The sequence below is a fragment of the Camelus bactrianus genome, chromosome X (genome assembly GCF_048773025.1).
Source record: "Camelus bactrianus isolate YW-2024 breed Bactrian camel chromosome X, ASM4877302v1, whole genome shotgun sequence".
Classification (NCBI taxonomy): domain Eukaryota; kingdom Metazoa; phylum Chordata; class Mammalia; order Artiodactyla; family Camelidae; genus Camelus; species Camelus bactrianus.
In genome coordinates this window covers 117,177,357-117,199,128 of record NC_133575.1, presented here as the reverse complement: position 1 = coordinate 117,199,128, position 21,772 = coordinate 117,177,357, and the positions used below count along the sequence as shown (strand labels likewise).

Below are 21,772 nucleotides of genomic sequence, written 5' to 3'. Positions count from 1 at the left end.
TCCCCAGCACGGCTTCCGGGGTGGGACTGGGGCAGGAGCTCAGTCTTGCTGCAGCTTTGTCCTCTGGAATCCTTTCCTAGGCTGCCAGGCTCAGAAATGCACTGCATCCCATTTTCTGTTCCTTCCCTTGTCTGATGAATTCTGCCCTTCACACTCCTCCTCTGCACCTTTGTTTGGTTCTCTATTAGGGACTAGGAGAAAGCAGTTCTGGGGGAAGTGGTCACCTGCTGTTTGAACCCAATTCTTGAATCCATGTGGGATGGGTCTCTGTTGTGGCACATGGTGCCGCTGTCCCAAGAAGCAAGTCCCGGCCCTGCCCCGTGCTCTCTCATTCTATGTAAATGTCACATCAAGAAGAGAACTCTGTTGGGATCTCCACTGGAGGGATGGTGTTCATCTTCCCATCTCATTTTCTGCCCAGTTAGTGCTTGTGCACAGGGAAGGACTGATTTGTCGATATTGTCTTGCTGACAGACACAGTACTTAGGTTTTAGCCAGACCCTGGAGTTGTTGATGGGATAGAGCTTTCATCCATGTTGCTTGCCTGCCACTTCCCACTGGCTTTGAACCCCTCTGGTCAGAAGCTGGTCGGGGGGCGCCCATGGTGCTGCCGAGGAGGTCACTGAGGCACGTAGGACCTTCCTCTGGATCCGTGTGTCTCTTTCTGGGTGTTCTGTCAGCGCTGGGTCCCTGGTGCCCCACAGCCCTTCTCTGCCCCTTCCTGCTCTCAGTGGTGCCCAGGGAAGCCCCTCGAGAAGCCCCTCAGCCTGCCGCTGGCCATTCCACGTCGAGCACTAGTGGGCTTCCAGGCCCTTCCGTTTGCCACCAGCAAACTACACTTCAGCCTGGCTCCCAGGTCTCATCATTCTGACCTTAAAGATTTCCTAGGGCTCTGTTGTGGGGACCCTATCCCCGGACCTCCCTGGCAGGTCCTCTTGCTCACGTCTGAGTGTGGTGGAACCTGGCAAGCAGGGCTTCTGTCTCAGACCCCAGCCGCGCGTCGTCCTGCAGCAGTCTGTGGGCGTGCCCCAGCCTCGGCAGCCCCTCTGCTTTGCCAGCACTGATGGAGAGATTTTTCCTTGTATTTTGTTGGTCATTTCAGTGGCTCATATGTTATAGTCGGGAAACAAGTTTGCCAGGCATGCATATGTGGGGTGACTTACGCCAGTGTAAGGCACAGGAACGAAAACAAGGGCATTCAGTTCAAGTGACATTTACGAGATACTGAGACAAAGTGAGCTGACCCTTAGCATTCTCTTTTCCATTAGTAGAGATCTCCTTTCTGCCCCCTTTTTTTCCCTCAAAATAGGTTGCCTCTGTGCTGAAGATTTATTTTAGTAAATATTCTGTTCTTCAATAAAAGCAGCCAACATTTTGATAGAAGCCTGTAAGACTTATTTACATAAGGTATACAAAGGTGAGAAGAAAACAGTATTGACAGGAAACTGCAGCAGGGAGCAGCTGGGAACTGAGAAGACAAGCGTGCCGAAAGCGTCTGTGCAGATGGGCTGCTGGGGCTTGAAGACTGGGTGTTTGTCATGGGGACGCTGGAGGCCAGCTCCGCCCAGGTGCGTGTCCACCCATTTGTGCAGAGGACCGCCGTAAGGTGTGTAGGAGTGAAGGTTGCCGGGAAACGTGACAGAAGTCGCTAGATGTGGAGGCTGGAGAGCAAGTCCTAACAATGCAGGCTTTCCAGGGGAAGAGATGAAATAACAGAAGCATCAGTAATAAGAATTGGGTTCTTGGGGGGACAGGAATAGCTCAGTGGTAGAGCACGTGCTTAGCACGCATGAGGTCCTGGGTTCAATCCCCAGTACCTCCATTTAAAAAAAAATTAAATAAACCTAACTCCCCCCCCCCCCAAAAAAAGAGGAAAAAAGGATTGGTTCTTGTTTTTCTCCATTTTTCTCTCATTTGGTCAGCTCCCTCTGCAGTTGCTTTCATGGGGACTGAAGTTGGTGTGAAGCCACCCAGCTTGGGTTCGGTCATGGCCCAGTTTTACCAGCTTGACCACACTGGACCTGATCCTTCCCCCACCCCCAGCAGGCCCACATCCATGGGACACAGTGTCACCATCTCACAGCCATGTTCTGGAGCTCTTCCCTGGCTCCTCGATGGGTCTCCCCCAGCTCCCGTATCTCCCTTTTCACAACTTTCATCAAAATTGCTGATTTCATTATTAACTATATGCTTTAGAAGATTGTCCACAGCAGGAGAAAGAGAAGTGGATGCAGGTAGAAGACACATCTTGTTGCTCTAGCACCTGGGCCCTCACACAGCTCTGCACGGTACCTGGAATGTCCTCACCTGTGTTAGCTACTAAATGAGTGAGTGGGTGAAACAAGGCACCCCTGCCCTGTTCCTAGTGTCCCCATTGTGATGACTTCTGTTTAAAGCTTACTCCTGCCTGCTAAGCATTCCAGACTGGAAGCAGTTCCTGCCACCCCTCTTTACTCCTTTCTGGTTCCAGAACATTCTCATCAACCCCAAAGGAAATCACATGGTAAACAGTCTGGTACTTCCTCAAAAGGTTAAACCTGGAGTTCCCGTGTGACCCAACAATTCCCCTCTAGGTGTAGACCCAAGAGAATTGAAAACATACATCCATGCAAAAACTTGTACATAGCAGCTAAAGGTAGAAAGAAGCAACCCAGATGTCCGTCAGCAGACGAAGGGATAAGCAAAGTGTGCTGTTTCTGTACCATGGAGCATTACTCAGCCATAAGAAAGGGCGAGGTTCTGGGACACGCTACAGCGTGGGTGAACCTTGACGAGTATGCTGAGTAAAGGGAGCCTGTCCCAGAAAGCCAGGTGTTACATGATGTCATTTATAGGAAACCTGGTCCAGAAGGGGCTGATCCATGGAAACAGGAAGGAGGTGAGCGGTTGCCGAGGGCCGGGGGAGAACCTGCCTGGTGGATATGGGATTTCCTCCTTGGGCGATGAAATGTTCTGGCATTAGATGGTGGTGATGGTTGCACAACACTGAATGTACTAAGTGCTGCTGATGTAAATTTTAGATCATGCGTTTTACTACAATTAAAAAAAAAAGATCGATCAAATGCCCTCAGAATATTTAGCCAACAACCTTCAACGTGGCTAAATGCCTAGACATTAAATTTCTTGGACTAAATTCCTTTCCGACTGTCATGGTTACCATGTCCTGGGCTTCAGAGGTGGCACTTGGGTCAGCTTGGTCTGGTCTAGCGTGTGTCACCATAGGTCCCCACACTGGCCTCTTTCTCTTGAATGGACGGCACAGCTACATGCCTGCACATCGCAAAACCCACCTTTACGATTCAGGGTAACTGGTGAAGTCAGCTGCTGTTTTAGTGAGTTGTTATAAAAATAGAGATAGAATTCACATACCGTGAAACTCACCCATTTAAAGTATACAATTCAGTGGCATTTAGCACATTCGTGGTGTTGTGCACCCATCCCCTCTCTCTAGTTCCAGAACACATTCATCATCCTGGGAGGAAACCTTGCTGAACCCCATCCCCTCGTTTGCTCCCTAGAGACCCCTGAGACTCTCTTCTGGTGCAAGTTTGATTTCTCTCAGATCTTTAAAGGGGCTGAAGCTGGCATCTCAAAGCACTGCTGCCTTTATTGATTTGTGCAGAGAAGCCTCCTTGATTCTGAGATTCTGCAGCTCATACTGGAGGCCGAAAGAATTAGAAGCACTGAGCCAGTGATACTTCAGGGTGGAAGCAGCCACTCCGAGGCCCTTCCCTGACCATGGACCTGGGGAAATCGCCGCCACCCTGCCCCTCATGTAGCTCCATGGGGCGGATCTCTGGAAATGAAAAGTGCGGAGACAGCCGTCTCCTGAGATTGACCTGGTGCAAACAGGACTGGAATTGGGAAAGGTCAGGATATTGCTGGGCTCTGGGAGTTTCTTCAGGCTCACTTTGGAGGGGCCTGGATTCCAATTCAAGTGAAAAACACCGTTTAGCTGCTACTTTCACCTAGCTTTGTAGCCTTCTCTGTTTTTAATCTGCAAGCCTTGAGGATTGAGCCATCCCACTTTGCCTGCAGTTTTCTGGCCGGCTGCACCTGCCGGCTGTCAGCTGTTTGCACCCCTGTGATGTCCGAGAGCCTGGGGTCAGATGCATGCCAGGCACAGCCTCCCAGGGCTGCCTTCTGCACTATGGCTGTAGGTTCCTTTCATTACATACAGTCAGTTCTCGCCATCAAACCCCTCGGGGTGCAGTGATTTGGCCTGAAATCAAGATTCTTGCAACTCTAATTTCCTTCTCTAGATCAAAGGAAGAGTTGATCTAATGCTTTTGTTTTAGCAGCAAAATTACCAAGTGATGTTTTTTCACCCAAGAACCTTCTCATACTTCATAGTTACTTAAGATGTGTGAAGGCCTTCTGCTTTGCTGTGACATGTGCATACTCCCTCCAAATCTTGTGTTCTACAAGTTACACAATAAAAAATAGGAGTTATTATGGGGAAAACTGGGGTGGGGTAGACCATGCCAAACCTATGTGATTTGGTAACCAGAGCTCACAGAACCAGTGCCAACTGTGATTAAAAGAACACCGGGGACACTGAAGTCTCCGTTGGCATTTGTGTCTGGCATCGCCTCAGCTGACTGTTTTCACCATAACCCACACATTTGTACTTCCTCCTGCATGATGCACAGATGTGTTATTCCATTTGTATGAAAAGTTGGGTCCTGGGCAAGGCTGCCTTTGGCAGTGAATTTTTTTTTTAGCACAGGGAAAATATCTTGACACCTTCATTCACACTCACAGCTTCACTGTACAGAGCATTACGCTGTTGAAAACATTGTGGTTCTTTGAGCCACTTCTGCAAAGTGTCCAGCTTTCTCTCTTAATATATTCATGTAACATGAAGGCGTTCTCTTTAATTGTTAGGAAGCCCACCTGACATTGCTTCAGAATGTTCCTGTCAACCCGCACAGCTTCCAGATTTATTGGTATCATCTCCCCCTTTGTTAGCAGACCGCCAAGTTGGTGCTGTGTCTGCTTGCCTTGAACCATCTGCCATGCTTTCCTAAGAGTATACAGTGCAGTTGTGACGCCCAGGGACTTGAGCATCAGGCTCAGGTGGAACCGTACTCACAGTCTGCGAATACCCCACCACCGCCGTTTTAGCGCCTTCGGACCAGGGAGCTAGTGTAGGATTGCGTGTTGCTTTTGGTTATCCCATCTCTTCCATCTTCTTTAACTGGGGTGGTCCTCGGCCCTTTTTTGCCCCATGCTGCGGACCATTTGGGAGAATCCAGGCCCCTCTCTTTGGACTCTTGTCTTGTAGTTGTTTCCTCATGGCCTCAGGGTGGGGTGCTGGTGCTGGTGCTGCTCCTCCTCCTCCTCCTCCAAGGTGTTTCTGCAGGCCCGCGGCTGGCCAGGGCATGCATGGCGCCCAGACCCTCTGTGACCACCCCAGCAACATCTCCGGCCAGCCCCAACTCCCTAGTGCCCAGGCGCCCAAAGTCATCATTCATTCACTTACTCCAAGCCTGCTCACTCAGGGTGTGAAGGTAGCAGGACATCTGGGTTATGACTGTGGCACTCAGTTGTCAAGCACTGCTCCCGTGCCTGGTCCTGTGCGCTGAGCAAGGAGATGCAGTAAAGGAAGCTGTCTGGGCACAGAGGGTGCTCCTGCTCACGGGAGGGGGAAGGCGCAGGGAAGGCTTCTCAGAAGTGCCATCTGAGTCCACGTGTAGACGAGAGAGGGCTGGCCCAGAGCCACTGGTTCCCCAGGGTACTTGTCATTACCCATTCTCCCTCCGGGGAGGGTGTCACATCACTGTCCATGCCCATCTGGTCCGGCCGGCCCTGAGTACTCCTTGTTGGCCTGTGGAACTCCTCCTCAGCCCTGAAAACCCAGCTCAGGCCTTTCTGCTCCAGGGAACCCCTGTGGACTCCCTCTGGGCCTGGAACAGAGGAGAGTATCGCTCTTTCTTTCTTGCCTCCCTGCCCCCCACTAAATTGGGAGCTTGTGAAGACCAAAGAGTGATGCTGATTCTACCCTGGCCTCCCAGCCCCTAGCAGAGGCTGGCTCAGGGCAAGGGCACTCTGAGCACATGTAGACTTGGGCGTGACCTGGACAGTTCCCTTGTCAAGTTGTACTTGCTTTTCTTTTCCCCTGTGACAACTTAAGACTTGAACAGGTGGTTTTTCTGAGGATACTCCCAGCTCTAAAATGTATAAACTGAATTAGGTGCTCAGTTCTCACGGTCTTGTCAGTGTGTGTGCATGTGTGTGTGCACACCCATGTACAGGGTCTGATTAGAGGTAGGATGAAGAGGGCTATTTGATTTCTTTGAAAAAAAAAGTATGTTTCAGCAAACCCTGTAAACTCCCTGGTGGGCAGTGGGAGGCTTGGGGACTCATCTGGCACCCCAGCCTGGCCTCTCTCCCTCAGGTCACCCTGAGACTGAACGGTGGCTGGGCGAAGGGTAAACTCATCTAGATTACCTGTTTTGCATCATTTTTACCTCCACTCCACGCCCAGCAGGCTTCCAGGCTTCTTAGTATGCTTTTTTTTTTTTCCTTTGAAGCTTTTCTTTCTTTCCTTCCTTTCTTCTTTGTATTGAAGTGTAGTTGATTTACAATGTTGTGTTAGTTTCAGGTGTACAACAAAGTGATTCAGTTATAAATTTACATACATGTATTCTTTTCCATTAGAGGTTATTACAAGATATGAATATAGTTCCCTGTGCTAGATAGTAGGTCCTTGTTGTTTATCTGTTTTATATGTGGTAGTGTCATCTGTTAATCCCAAACTCCTAATTTATCCCTCCCTCCCCCACTCCTTTCCCCTTTGGTAACCATAAGGTTTCTATATCTGTGAGTCTATTTCCAGTTGCTTTCATTTGTTTTTAAGTACAGAAGTAGCAGTTGGAAAATAAAGTAACGAACACCTCTGCGCCCCTCAGTGCACAGAATTGAAAGTAACCCAATATGGTTGCTTCAAGTAATTTCAGTGTAAAAGAACTAGAATATTACAGATAGAGTTAAAGGCCCTTTTATTCCCCATCTTTGGTGCTATTAAAAACTTACTGTCCACTTAGAAACAGTTGGAAAAAAAACAAACGTAAATTCAAAACAGAAACAGACTCATAGAGATAGAACACAAACTTGTGGTTGCCAAGGGGGAGGGAGGTGGGAAGGGACAGATTGGGAGTTCGATATTTGTAGATACTGACAGGCATATGTAGAATAGATATATAAGATTATACTGTATAGCACAGGGAAATATATACAAGATCTTGTGGTAGCTCACAGTGAAAAAGAATGTGACAATGAATATATGTATGTTCATGTATAACTGAAAAATTGTTCTCTACACTGGAATTTGACACAACATTGTAAACTGACTATAACTCAACAAAAAAGTTTAAAAAAAAAGAAACTGTTGAAAAGGTACATTTTATGTTATGTATATTTTATCACAATAAAGAACTTTAAAAAACCCAAACGGTTAATTTAGGCCAAGTCAGAGTCTGAACACAAGGGTCTCCCCACTTGGTAGCCTGTGTTCCCCTGTCCTGGAGCTTCTAATCATGGACATAGCTGTCTCCCACCTGCTCCCGGCCCTGGCTTCCCTATCCACCGTCAGTGGCCCCGCTGTCCTCCCAGGACTTGGCCATGGTCCTTAACGTGTCCCCTGCCCCTCCTCCCCACACCAGTCTGCTCTGCTGCTCCACCCCCGGTAACATCCCCGCTCCTCCAGTATCCTTACCCACGGGTCCTCCCTGCCACCCTCTTTAAGTCTCCCACAGGCCATTCTCCACACAGCAGCTCATCCCCACCCCTGCTCAGAGTCCCCTGACTGCTGCCTTCATGCTCAGAAAAAGCCCGACCCAGGCCCCAACTCCTGGCCCCGCCAAGACCTCTTTGCTGCCCAGCCTCTCCTTCCCCTCCAGCCCCTTTACGTCTTCCTCTCCTTCTCCAGCACCACCAAGTGGTCTTATTCTTCAGTCTTCTAACCACTTCATTCTTTTAGCTGCTCACTGCTCACGGCACTGCCCAGCACGAGGAGCCCTGCCAGCCGGCTCCTGTGTCCCGACTCATTCCGTTCTGCTCCAAGTGCCCCTGCCTTCACCCCCACAGGCCACCCCAGAACCGGAGCCACCTGCTTCTCCCAGGGGCCAGCCTTCCCTTCCATGGATACTAGGCATGGTCCCTTCTGTGGCTTCTTGTTTTCATTTTCTTTCTGGTTACGTCAACCTTTACACGATTCAGAAGTTGAAACTATGCTCAGCAAGGCCTGTCCTCACCTCGGCCCCATCTACCCCGTGCTGGGACCAGTTCCATCGTTTCCGCCATATACTTCCTAACGTCCCCACCTTCTCTCACACACACAGCAGCCTGCAGTAGGTAATGTTCACGTCCCAGTAGGTCCTAGGAATCCGTCCCCTCCTCCAGCTGCCCCACTCTCTGTGGGGTGGGTGTGTTCAGGTGGCAGTTGTCTCAGACATCTGCAGTCTTAGGCTGTGGAAAACATTGATCTTGTTTGCCATTTCTACATGTTGTCTGTTCAAGGTAGATGTTTAGAAGGGATTGCCCAACATGGCCTCGACACCCTCACTGGTATCTAAGAGGCATTCCTGAGACATGTGGTTTGTACTTTACTTAACCGTAGTTAACATGCTGGGTAATGCAGACGAAAGTTCTCAAGAAGCCAGGTCTTTTGCCACCGGTGCAGTGTGTTTCTCTGACTCCGGGCTGTCCAGCTTCTAGGGAGCCTGTGGCTCCAGTCCGTCTGCTGCTGTGCTGCTGGCAGGCTCCCCCTCTCCCCTCTGTGACAGTGGACTGCGGGCCACACCTCGCTCCCCACGGTTCTCCTCATTTCCCATGAGGAAGCTAAGACTGGGAGAATTGAAAAGTAAGCTCTGTGCTGGAACAGGTTAGGGACCCCCGCTTTACAGCAAGAAAGGGTCTTTCTGTGGGCAGTGGCCTGATTCTGGGTGATCCCACCAGCCACACTCGGGGCCCTGAACTGCTGGAGGAAGAGCCAGGACCTGTCTCCCCTCTCCTGACCTCATGCACTGAGTGTTCTGCTAACTCAGCCTTGGTGCCTTACCCATGTCATTGGAGTCTGGTTTCCCAGGCCCGCCGCAGTGCCTTTGTTGTAGTCTCCATGGTGTGGACAAGAAGGGAAGTCACTTGGGGTCGACAGCAGGCCGTGATCAGTGCTGACAGGAGCCACGCAGACCAGGGCGGCTCTTGGGCTGAGGACAGGAAGGGTCTTGCTCTTCTCCAGGAGGAGCTGCTCACTGAGGGGCTCGCAGACGCCTGATTCCCAGCCCACGACCCTTCCTTCCACGCCCCACCCCCTGCCCAGGTTGTGTTCTTGCCCTCTGGGCCCAGTCACGAAAGCATCAGGGCCAGACTATGACGCTGGGATCCAGGGCCGCCCAGTGACCATTTCTGAAATACATGGGAAGGGACCCTACCAGGCAGGACCAAAGTGTAGGGAGGGAGCTGCTCCGTCAACAAGAAGGAATGGGGACGCAGCTGCCCTGGGATGGGGAGACTGCTCTTCTGCACCTTCTCCAAGCTCTCACCCCGCGTTGTAAGGGAGAGTGTGGAGATAAAGGCTTACCCATCTGGGGTTGCTGCTTTTCTCACGCCAGAACCCTGGGCAGCGATGTCTGGTTGCCCACATTTGCCAGTCTTTATACGGTACCTCTGTAACACTTCTCTCTCCATGGTGTTGGCACCTGTCGTCGAGATGAGGAAACTGAGGCACGAGATGTTGAGGTTACACACTTGGGTCTGTTTGGAAATGGCTGAGTCAGGACTTGAGCTCAGGTTGCCCCCAGGTCTGCGTGTTTTTCTACAGCACCGCACTGTGCGCCACCTCCCAAGGGCGGTGTGGGGCTGTTCCCATCAGCACGTTGTACTGTGCTGTTTGATTGAGCACACATTTGAGAAAAACCCCAAGCCCAGAAGCTGTAGTAACACCCAAGCCAGGCCTTCATGAAGAGGAGCCCTACCTCCCACAATCCAGGGCCTTTTGTCATCCTCAAAGCCAGAGGGCCTCGGGCACAGCTCATAAAGCTGAGCAGCCACACAGTATTTCTACTCTCAAAATGCCACCTGTGCAGTCCCGCTACGAGTGGGGCTCAGGGTGGCCACAGCCTAGGTAGGATGCATTGGCCACCGCCATCAGCAGTCCAGGGGCTCTAAAGAAATCCAGAGAGGCAGAACCTGGGGCCCTGTGTGTGCTGGGGCGCCCTGTGTCTGCCGTTGCTCACTTTTCGGCAAACCGGTGTGTTCTCTGTAATACTTACATACTTGTTTAACACTTCAGGGAAGAAAAATCAGAAGAACAGGATCTCCAGGGCCTCAAGGACAAACCTTTGAAGTTTAAAAAGGTGAAGAAGGATAAGAAAGAAGACAAAGAGGGCAAGCATGAGCCCTTGCAGCCACCGGCCCACCACTCTGCTGAGCCAGCAGAGGCAGGCAAAGCAGAGACCTCGGAAGGGTCGGGCTCAGCGCCAGCCGTCCCAGAAGCTTCTGCCTCCCCCAAACAGCGGCGCTCCATTATTCGTGACCGGGGACCCATGTATGATGACCCTACTCTGCCAGAAGGTTGGACCCGAAAGCTTAAGCAAAGGAAATCTGGCCGCTCCGCTGGGAAGTATGATGTGTATTTGATCAAGTAAGTAAGGGCACCTCCTGTGTCTACAGAGCAGGGAGGGCCAGGGGGGCGGGAGGCCGGGGATGGGGATCCCTTGGAAGGATGGCTCTTTGCTGCTCATTGATCAGGAAAATGTGTGTGCATAACCCCACATCGAGTCGGGGGCTTCAGTAATGACGACTGCTTGCGGGCACGACAAGGTATGCTTGGAATGACTGTGTACATGGGTCACTGCCCTGAGTGAGATGTGCATGGGGTAGCAGAGTGTGGCTTCACTGCGCCAGCCTTCAAAGCCTCGTCTGGAGATGGAATAGCAGTAGGGCATACCCGGGGCCACAGTGAGGACACCGGGAGAGGTCACCTGGGAAGCACTGAGGGCACAAGGTCCTGCCCAGGCTGGACCCGGAGGCCCTGGAGCCTGCCATGGGCACTGGCCTGGGCTGGGGAGGCCAGGGGAGCTCCCTGAGGTTGCTGCCATTTCCCAGCTGAGGGGCTCTTCTCACCACCTGTTAATGTCTTCTTTCTGGGAGTCATTCTGTGGCATTGCTTCATGAACCCAAAGAAATGGGAGTTCACAGGGCTCAGTCTGCTCTGTGAACTGTGTTGGGAAAGGTGGCCTTTCTGACAGGACCTCTGGAGAGAGACCCAAAGGGGTTCCATGTGCCTTTCCAGCTGTCCGTTTTGCATTTGTCCAGCTCTGGGCTGCTTGTTGGGTGCTGTCTGTTGAAACAGTGTAACTTCCAAGCCAGAGCCTCAGAGAAGGAGTCTGAACATGTGCATTTCAGTTCTGCCCTTTAGATGATTCCGAAAAGGTTAGGAGTTTCCAGCAGATGCTTGCTGAATTTAATCCCAGCAACTCAGAGGAAGATGAGAAAAGCATTATCCCATTGGCCATTGGGGAAACTTGAGTCCCAGAGAGGCTAAGCCACAAGACCAAGTTTAGACAAGAGCTCTGGGCACCAGCCAGCAGAATGGGCTCCAGCCTGATGGCCAGACAGGGTCCCCAGGCCAGACCCCTTTGGGGTCAGAGAAGGGGCCTCAGTGGCAGGCAGCTCTTAAGGGACATCCGGGCGGCAGCCATGGAGTAGCCAGCACCAAGTTGTTCTGGCGACAGACCCGGCCAGGCAGGTGCCCACTGCTGTTGGGCCACCCAGTTGCTTCATGTATAAACGGGGCCAGGTCCCCCCTAGATGAGCTCATCTCAGCTTTTCTCACGTGTGATTCTTGTTCAGTTTGTGTCATCGGGCATGTCAGTTGCAGAACATCTTCTGCCAGAGAGTTTGCCACCTCCTCCTCCTGTGCCCCGTCTCCGACATTGCTGTGGAAGCTTCTGATCAGTCTTTGTGTCTCTCCATTTGTTCCCACAGTCCCCAGGGAAAAGCCTTTCGCTCTAAAGTGGAGTTGATTGCATACTTCGAAAAGGTAGGCGACACCTCCCTGGACCCTAATGATTTTGACTTCACGGTAACTGGGAGAGGGAGCCCCTCCCGGCGAGAGCAGAAACCACCTAAGAAGCCCAAATCTCCCAAAGCTCCAGGAACTGGCAGAGGTCGGGGACGCCCCAAAGGGAGCGGCACCACGAGACCCAAGGCAGCAGCATCAGAGGGCGTGCAGGTGAAAAGGGTCCTGGAGAAAAGTCCCGGGAAGCTGCTCGTCAAGATGCCATTTCAGGCGTCTCCAGGGAGCAAGACCGAAGGGGGTGGGGCCACCACATCGGCCCAGGTCATGGTCATCAAACGCCCTGGCAGGAAGCGAAAAGCCGAAGCCGACCCACAGGCCATTCCCAAGAAGCGGGGCCGAAAGCCAGGCAGTGTGGTTGCGGCCGCTGCCGCTGAGGCCAAAAAGAAAGCCGTGAAGGAGTCTTCCATCCGGTCCGTGCAGGAGACCGTGCTCCCCATCAAGAAGCGCAAGACCCGGGAGGCGGTCAGCATCGAGGTGAAAGAGGTGGTGAAGCCCCTGCTGGTGTCCACCCTCGGCGAGAAGAGCGGGAAGGGACTGAAGACCTGCAAGAGCCCTGGGCGGAAAAGCAAGGAGAGCAGCCCCAAGGGGCGCAGTGGCAGCGCCTCCTCGCCCCCCAAGAAGGAGCACCACCACCACCACCACCCCTCGGAGCCCCCGAAGGCGCCCGTGCCGCTGCTCCCGCCCCCGCCCCCGCCCCCGCCCGAGCCGCAGAGCTCTGAGGACCCTGCCAGCCCCCCTGAGCCCCAGGACTTGAGCAGCAATGTCTGCAAAGAGGAGAAGATGCCGAGAGGAGGCTCGCTGGAGAGCGATGGCTGCCCCAAGGAGCCAGCTAAGACTCAGCCCGCGGTCGCAACCGCCGCCACGGCCGCAGAAAAGTACAAACACCGAGGGGAGGGAGAGCGCAAAGACATTGTTTCATCCTCCATGCCAAGGCCAAACAGAGAGGAGCCTGTGGACAGCCGGACGCCCGTGACCGAGAGAGTTAGCTGACTTTACACAGAGCGGATTGCAAAGCAAACCAACAAGAATAACGGCAGCTGTTGTCTCTTCTCCTTATGGGTAGGGCTCTGACAAAGCTTCCCGATTAACTGAAATAAAAAATATTTTTTTTTCTTTCAGTAAACTTAGAGTTTCGTGGCTTCAGGGTGGGAGTAGTTGGAGCATTGGGGATGTTTTTCTTACCGACAAGCACAGTCAGGTTGAAGACCTAACCAGGGCCAGAAGTAGCTTTGCACTTTTCTAAACTAGGCTCCTTCAACAAGGCTTGCTGCAGATACTACTGACCAGACAAGCTGTTGACCAGGCTTCTTAGGGTACGCCTGCACCTCCCCTCCCACCCGGACCTCCCCCTGTGTGGTCGTTAGGGACAGAGAGCCATTGAGAGGACACTCCTGTTTTTGGTGCCATTGGTGCCCCAGTCTCAGCTCTCCTCCCCCCCCACCTTGCCCTGCCTCCAGCTCCCCCAGCCTCCCCCATGCCCACCCACATCGGGACAAGGAGGCATGAGGCGAGACAGACAGTTGGATTCTTTAGAGAAGATGGAGATGGCCAGACGGTATAGCCCATGTGATCCCACCTGTGGTGGCACTGATGTGGCCCCACGCCAGACCCAATCCAAAACCGACAAGGACATTTCACATGACAGGGAAGGAGCACCTGTCCACCCCGGTCATGGCATGGCTAGGAGGAGGGAGGCATCCTTTGAGCTGCTTGGGTATAGGCTGGCCTGAGCCAGAGGAGAGGAGGGCCCGGGGCCGTCCTCCCGTGGGTGGCGGTAGAGAGAGGCCAGGAAGGCAGCAGGAGAGGCCCCGGCAGGCTGGCCCAGGCTCCAGACAGCCGAGCGCCCGGGGCAGAAGGGATTCCTAGTCGCTCAGAGCAGGTGTGGCTGATAGAGCCTTAGTAGATGGGGCAGGGGGCCGGGGGAAGGAGGGGAGAATGTTCTTCCAAAACTTTCCAATTCTAACTCCTTTAGGGACAGCTTAGAACTATTTGCACTATTGAGTCTTCATGTTCCCACTTCAAAACATGCTCTGAGAGCAAACTGGCTTGAATTGGTGACACTTTGTCCCTCAAGCCACCAGATGTGATGGTGTTGAGAACTACCTGGATGTGTATATACCTGCGCTTGTTTTCAAGTGGGCTCAGCACATAGGGTTCCCACGAAGCTCCGAAACTCTAAGTGTTTGCTGCAATTTATAAGGACTTCCTGATTGGTTTCTCTTCTCTCCTTCCATTTCTGCCTTCTTTCACTTCAGCCTTTCATTTCTTCCCCTCCTCCTCCTTGCTCATCCCTTCTGTTCCAGGCAGCCGCAGTGCCCCACTGTACCCCAGGCTGACACCAGTCAGCTCAGGCCCTGGAACTTACTGCTCCCCTACCTTGGCCTTCCCGCCGTCAGCCCCAGCCCCCCTCCCACCCTGTTCTGAGCCCCGAGGAAGCCCCAGGCTCTGCTGAGTCCACCTGGCCCTCGCTCTTCAGCCTCTCTGAAGGGCAAGGGAGCAGCCAGGCCATGCTCCCTAAGAGTCCCCTTCTCCGGTCAGACCCCGGATCCCGAGCCTTCTCAACCTTCCACTCAACAGAGGTGAGTGGGAGGAAGTGGGCCGAATTTTAATTTGGAAGCCAGGGGCAGCACAGAGACCCACTGTAGCCTGCCAGAGTCATTGAGTGGCCCAGCCCCAACCTTGGCCTCAGCCAGACCTGGCTAGCGCGGGGCTGGGCGGCAGGGCAGCGGGTAGAGCAGGTGCAGACGCCCCCCTACCACTCCTCTAAGTGCAAATTCTTGTCTGCTGGACCCCATTGGGCCTCTGCTTGCTGGAGACTGGGTGGGGCCAGTACCTCACAAGTTTCCGCATCTGCACCCGGGGAGTGGTGTGGGGGCTCAGAGGCTCGGGTTTGTTGTGGGCGTTAACTGATCAGTTTTAATTTGGACCCCATGCTTTCATCCTTGGTTCAGGAAGTCCTTATCTAGCTGCATATCTTCATCATATTGGTATATCCTTTTCTGTGTTTACAGAGATGTCTCTTATATCTAAATCTGTCCAACTGAGAAGTACCTTATCAAAGTAGCAAACGAGACAGCAGTCTTATGCTTCCAGAAACACCCACAAGCACGTCCTGTGTGAGCTGCTGCCATGAACTGTCAAGTGTGTGTTGTCTCGTGTATTTCAGTTCTTATCCCCTGGCTTCCTTACTGCAGTGTAACCATGAAGGAGTGAAACATCTTAGAAACCGTCTAGCACTTCCTTGCCAGTCCTTAGTGATCAGGAACCATAGTCGACAGTTCCAATCAGTAGCTTAAGAAAAAAACCATTTCTGTCTCTTCCAGAATGGTTAGAAGCAAGGGAGTTTGCACTGTTCTGTTTGTAGTCGTAGTTGGCTTTTCTGGCTCTTTTTGTATCCATTTGCTGAAGCGGCAAAAGCAAGTCCCACAACCAAACCCGCTCTGCTGCCGACCCTCCAGGATTCACTTCTGATGCCTCCCCAGGGAGGGACGGGGGTTGGAGGAGGGGGTGAGTCCTTTGGGACCAACTCTTCCTCCAAGGACAAAAGGCCCCTGACCTCACAGTGGCCTTGCATTCTTGGCACCCCCGAAGAACTCCTATCCACACGAGCACGGTGTCCAACCAGTTTGTTGTGGAGACCCCATCTGGTTTGGTCGGTCAGGTTTTTAGGCTTCATGCTTTTAGTCCAGTAAAATGTAGCTCCTGGGACCAGTATCAAGAGCTGGCCTCCCCATTGGCTTGGTACCATCGGGTCCTGGGGCAAGGAGAGCTGGGTCTGCCGTGGCCCTTTCCCCCGTGACAGTTCATTCTGGGGCTGACTGGGCGTTGGTGGTCGAGAACCCAGAATTGCCAGCGGCATTTCCTTTCTGCCCTGCCTGCAGCATCCTGGCTCCGCAGCTTCTTCCCCTAGAGTTTCCAGGCTGCAGGTGGCGCCTGAGGCACTGTAGGGTTTTCTCCATTTCCCCCCTTCCTTCTTCCACATTCCTTCTTCCCCCAGATAGAGGCGTCGCTGGTGAGTCACCTTTGGGCGGGGGCCCTGCAGCTCTCATTCCGCCTCTGCCCAGGAATCAGGTTGACAGGAAGTCAGAGCGAAAGCCTGAGCCACAGAAGCCTTAGCAGCTGTGCCAGGCCCAGTTTGGGGCTGTGCCCTCGGCCGTGTGTGCCTAAAGACCAGGGAGATTGGGGGCACCTCCTAGGGACTATGTCAGGAAGGCGGGACTTGACCAACAGCTTGCAGATGCCCACGGGGCTAGGTCACAGAGTCATGTTCAGATCCCCCGCCCTCATTCTGGTCATTAGTTGCTACCTCCTCTCCTGACAGAATTCCAGCCGTCCTCGAGCTCCTCCCACTGGGCCCTGCCCACTGGGGGCCCGTCCTCAGCAGTGTGGTTGCTGGCCTTGGCATTGCAGTGAACTGGAGACACAGCCACACCCAGGTTCTAGTACAGCTCTCTTCTGCTGGTGCTGTATTCCCATAGCAAAAGGCACAGGAGACACCCAGACATGGCCATGTCCCCCAGTCCATCAGTGCCAGACTAGCCAAGTACCCCTCCCCTCAGCTCCCAGGAGGGTGAAAGCTGAAGTGCTGGCCCGGGGATGCTGGCCACGGCCAGCACCTGACTTCCACTCCTGAGACCGCAGGGAGATGGCACCTGTCTGTTAGGTGGTGTCATGCCAGGCTAGAGGCCACGAAAGCTGGCAGTAGGATCTGGAGCAGCCCAGAGTTGTTGCCTGCCCTCTGCCTAGCTTGTCGTTGCTGTGACAGCTGTCAGGAAACAAGCCACCATGTTTGGTGGGAAAGGAGCTTCCTTAGCTGACAGGACCTCCAAGTTTTAAGTAACTTTTAATAAGTGGCTCAAGCCCAGGAGGGAAGACTGTGAACTGAATACACCAGGTGGAGCCTGGCAGCTGAGCTCTGTGCCCCCTTTCTGGAGCGTTCCTGCCAGGCTCTGCAGGCTGACGGGGCTGGGGAAGTCACGGGTACCAGTTCTCAGAGAGAGAGCACCTCTGTGCCTCCACTCCTGGCCGGGGTCCTTGTCGCACGTTGTTTCCTGATGTGAGTTTCACACAAGGATGGCCGGGGTCATCCAGACCTCAGGAAGTAAGCAAGCTGGGTCGAGAGCCCCAGGGGCGTTTGCGTAGGCTGGGGCTTGGGGTGCCCCGCGGCCCCGCCACATCATACCCTGCGCTCACTGCTCTCTGTCAGTGAACCCGTCCACCGAGGGGTTTGTGGAGTCTCCGTTTCTGCATCTTCCTCTTGTAGATGTTGTCTCAGTCTTTAGAAAAGGCACAGTCTAATTGTTACAAATCGCTAGGATACTGACCCCCAGGGTCTAATGTTCCATGTGAAAGGGGAAAAAAGTGAACACTGAAACCCCTTGTCAACAATTCAGAAGGAAATCCTAGAAAACATTTAGCAGAGAACTACATTTCAATGTTTCTGAATGAGTAAGAGCAAGCTTTTGCAAAAATGCCGATGTAAAAATACTTGGAGCCTGGCCTGATGTGTGGTGAGCGCTGCAAATTAAGGGGAATCCAGCCAGAAAGTGCTGGATCTGACTTGGGGCCATCCTGTCACTGGAGAGCCCATCTCGCCTTGGGGAGCAGTCCACCCATGTCCTGTGGGGAGGTCTGCCTGCCTTACCACCGCAGGAGCCCAGGTCTGAGTGTGGGAAGGAGAATGCTCACAAGTGAGTCTGAAAGCCAGCAACTTTCTCCCTCCCCAGCGCCACCTGTTTCTGACTCCTTTCTCATTTCGACAGGGCCTGCCCCAAGTGCTGACTTGTCAGGAAAAGTGAATTCTAACTGGGGCCCAGGCAACTAGTAGGGAGAGGGTGATGTCTCCTCCCAGTCTCTGCCCTGAGAACAGGCCCCTGCCCTGCTCTCTGTTGGGCCCAGGTGGAGTGGCACTCCTTCTCAGCTCGGAGGTGAAGACAGGCCTGAGCATTCACTGTGGGGTGTGACCCCCCCCACTCGCCCATCCCCTGTGGGAGCCCCTGGAGCGGAGGGAGGGCAGAGTTGAGACCCTCATGGAGGGAAATCTGGCTTTGAGTTTCAGAACATTCAGGAAACTTGAAAATTGCCTTTGCTCTGCTAGCTCCTCCCTTTGATCTACCTGTCCTCAGGTCTTGCTCAGCAGTGAGAGAAAATGAGATCAAAAGGCCAAGAGGTTTGGCTCCTGCCCACTGGTAGTCCTTCTTCCCACAGTGTTTGTGTGTCAAGTGACAAAGCTGTTCTTCCTGGTGACGCTGATTATACCCAGTATCTTATAGACTATACACATAGGCCTGCTTGGTCTCTTCTATCCTGGGCATTTGTTTCGCTTTTTAGTTTTGCTTTTAGTTCTTCTGTCCCTTTTATTTAACGCACCGACTAGACACACAAAGCAGTTGAATTTTTATATATATATATCTGTATATTGCACAATTATAAACTCATTTTGCTTGTGGCTCCACACAAAAAAGACCTGTTAAAATTATACCTGTTGCTTAATTACAATATTTCTGATAACCATAGCATAGGACAAGGGAAAATTTAAAAAAAAAAAAAACAAAAAACAAAAAAACAACAACAAAAAAAAAAAAAAACGACAAACCTGTCTGCTGGTCACTTCTGTCCAGGCAGATGCGTGGTCTTTCCTCGCTTCTTTCAAGGGCTTCCCTGTGCCAAGCGAAGGAGGCTCCAGGCAGCACCTGGGTTTTGCACTGTTTCTCCCAAGCTTGAGAGAGAGGCCCCAGGGTGATGGTGCAAGATAGTTCGTTTCAACGGGTGGGCGCAAGAGTGCTCCCTTGCCCTGGCGAAGCCCGGAATGTCATTGGCACCGCCTGGTCCCCTTCGATCCTGGGTGGGGCAGCTGGAGTACCTGGGGGTGGCCTGACCCCCACCCTGACCCCTTCCAGTGACCCCTTCAGAGTGATCCTGTTTGGAGAGTCGGCTCAGCAGGCCTCCCCACCAGCAGGGCTCCTGCTTTGCAGAGTCCGGGGGTGGAGGGGAGATGGAAGGCCTTGTCTCATCTCTGAAAGTGTGAGCTGCACCAGGTAGTACACCAGAGACCCCAGAACCACGTAGGAGGTCCAGTGGGTCCCCTCCAAGAGGTAGCAAAGACTCCAGAAACATCCCTTCCTCTTCTCCCCATCCTACGAGTAATTGCATTTGCTTTTGTAATTCTTAATGAGCAATATCTGCTAGAGTTTAGCCGTAACAGTTCTTTTTGATCGTTTTTTTTAAGTAATTAAAAACACCAAAAAAAAAAAATCCAGAAACTTGTTCTTCCAAAGCAGAGAGCATTATAATCACCAGGGCCAAAAGCTTCCCTCCCTGCGTCATGACTTCTGAGGCCTGAATCCAAAAGAGAAACACTCGCAGGCCCTTTGGGTGGCCAGGCTGCCCTCGGGCCCCTCGGAGAACCTGGGCTGGGGCAGCCTCCGGGCCCGGTCTGGGGTCTCACGCCAGCCTTCGTTCAGTATTAGCAGTGGGGCCACAGCCTCCTGGCCCGCCCAGCCGGGGCGGGGACGGAGGAGGCTGCTGCGAGGCCTCCCCCAGGTGGGTGTCTGCACCAGTCCGCAGGCGTGCTTTCCGACTGAAACCTGAAATCAGCGCTGAGTTAGCCTCACCCGGTGACCTCTCGCCCCACCCGGACGGAGCAGGGCCCACCCAGTTCAGTGTTTCTGGGGAGCTGGACGGTGGAGTGCGAAAGGCTTGCAGAACTCGAAGCCTGCTCCTTCCCTTGCCACCAAGGCCTCCTTTTCCGTTTGAGTTGTCACTGCTTCAATCAATAACAGCCGCTCCAGAGTCAGTAGTTGATGAATATATGACCAAATATCACCAGGACTGTTACTCAATGTGTGCCGAGCCCTTTCCTCGCGCTGGGCTCCCGCGTACCCGGACACTGTACCGTGTGCTGTGTTTGCTCCCCACCCCCTTCGCCCTCCCTTTGTCTCTCTGGGGTTTTTCTGTTTGGGTTTGGTTTGGTTTTTATTTCCCCTTTTGTGTTCCAAACATGAGGTTCTCTCTACTGGTCCTCTTAACTGTGGTGTTGAGGCTTATATTTGTGTAATTTTTGGTGGGTGAAAGGAACTCTGCTAAGTAAATCTCTTCTGTGTTTGAACTGAAGTCTGTATTGTAACTATGTTTAAAGTAATTGTTCCAGAGACAAATGCTTCTAGACACCTTTTCTTTACAAACAAAAGAATTCGGAGAGCGGGATGGTAACTGAGATGAGAGGGGCTGTCCTTTTTCCCCAGGAGGGGAGATCCAAAGACAGGACCCCTGCCTATATCAGCTGGAAGCCACCCAAAGACACTAAGCCTAAAGCCAATGGGCCGAATAGCTGATGTGTTGACATTTTCGAAGTCAGAGCAAAACCAGGTTTTGTTCCACTCAGTGAATTCTTTTGCCCACCCCCCCCCTCAGATTCTTAGCATCATTATTATTTTTTAAGGACAGACAAGACATGTTCCTGCAAGGGGAGCCAGGACGTGTGTGAGCAGAGCAGCCTTGCCTGGGTAGGGGAAGTTTGGGGCGGGCCTGAGCGGTGTGGCTCAGACAAAGGATAGGCATCTCCCTGAAGACCCTGCTGTGGCCGCAGGTCAGGTATACATTGACAGGGCATTACCATGCAGGGTGGGCATTACTGTTCAGGGCACCCCCATCCCATCCCACCCTGTCCCGCAGTGCACAACACTAACGTCACGTCTCCATTCCCCACTTGCCCGGATGATAAGATGGTGGTGGAGGGGGAGGCCCCTCTTCGCTGTCATCTAATCCCCAGCAAAATTCCGACATGAGAAACCCCTTTATTTTTTCATGGCAAAACCAGACCCGTCTCAGAGAAGCTGTTACCTCCCAGACATTGTTTGGGGCTGATGGGACAGGGACAGGTGTGTGCTCCCTTAGTGCCTGGAGGCTCCTCTGCTGACAGGTGAGGACAGTGCTGACTGTGGTGACCGTTTGCACGTGGGATTTAGTTGCAGGAAGGACCAGGCTGGGACGCTGCCCCCTCCTGGGTCGCAGCAACACATGTCGCCCTGTGCAGAGGGAGCTGGATCCAGCCCAGAAGCCTGGAAGCCCGACCGAGGGCGGGAGAGGTGTGCGTGGGGCGCGAGGAGCCGCCCGGGACAGACTTAGCTGGAGATGTCTCAGAGAGCCCTCTGTCGCACTCACCTTCAGTTTTTGTGTTTTGGGACAATTACTTTAGAAAAATAAGTAGGTCGTTTTAAAAACAAAAAATACTGATTGCTTTTTTGTAGTGTTCAAAAAAAAAGGTTCTTTGTGTATAGCCAAATGACTGAAAGCACTGATATATTTAAAAACAAAAGGCAATTTATTAAGGAAATTTGTACCATTTCAGTAAACCTGTCTGAATGTACCTGTATACGTTTCAAAAACACCCCCCACTGAATCCCTGTAACCTATTTATTATATAAAGAGTTTGCCTTATAAATTTACATAAAAATGTCCGTTTGTGTCTTTTGTTGTAAAATCAAGTGATTTTTTCATAAGGTTCTTTTACTATTTGAAAAGATGGGCAGCACGCAGTTTTATTTTATTTTTGTAAGTTTTTTAATACGTGTGAAAGCCAAGAATACTCAGCATGCCTTTCTAAGTGACGCGTTTGCACCTTTTGTTGGGAAGTACTGTATCCTGTGCTGTTAGCATTCTCGATAAATCTCTCTGTGAAAGTGA

At 52.5% G+C, this 21,772-nt stretch overlaps 1 protein-coding gene across 2 annotated transcripts in view; it reads left to right on the top strand.

The window, feature by feature from the left end:
- MECP2 (methyl-CpG binding protein 2) overlaps positions 1-21,772 on the top strand; it is a 60,321-nt gene extending 38,549 nt beyond the window's left edge. For both annotated transcript variants that reach the window (XM_074359274.1, XM_074359275.1), the window contains 2 exons: positions 10,298-10,648; positions 11,995-21,772. In XM_074359274.1, coding sequence (XP_074215375.1) covers positions 10,298-10,648; positions 11,995-13,078 — 1,435 coding nt within the window. In that variant the 3' untranslated portion in view covers positions 13,079-21,772. The remainder of the gene's footprint in view (positions 1-10,297; positions 10,649-11,994) is intronic.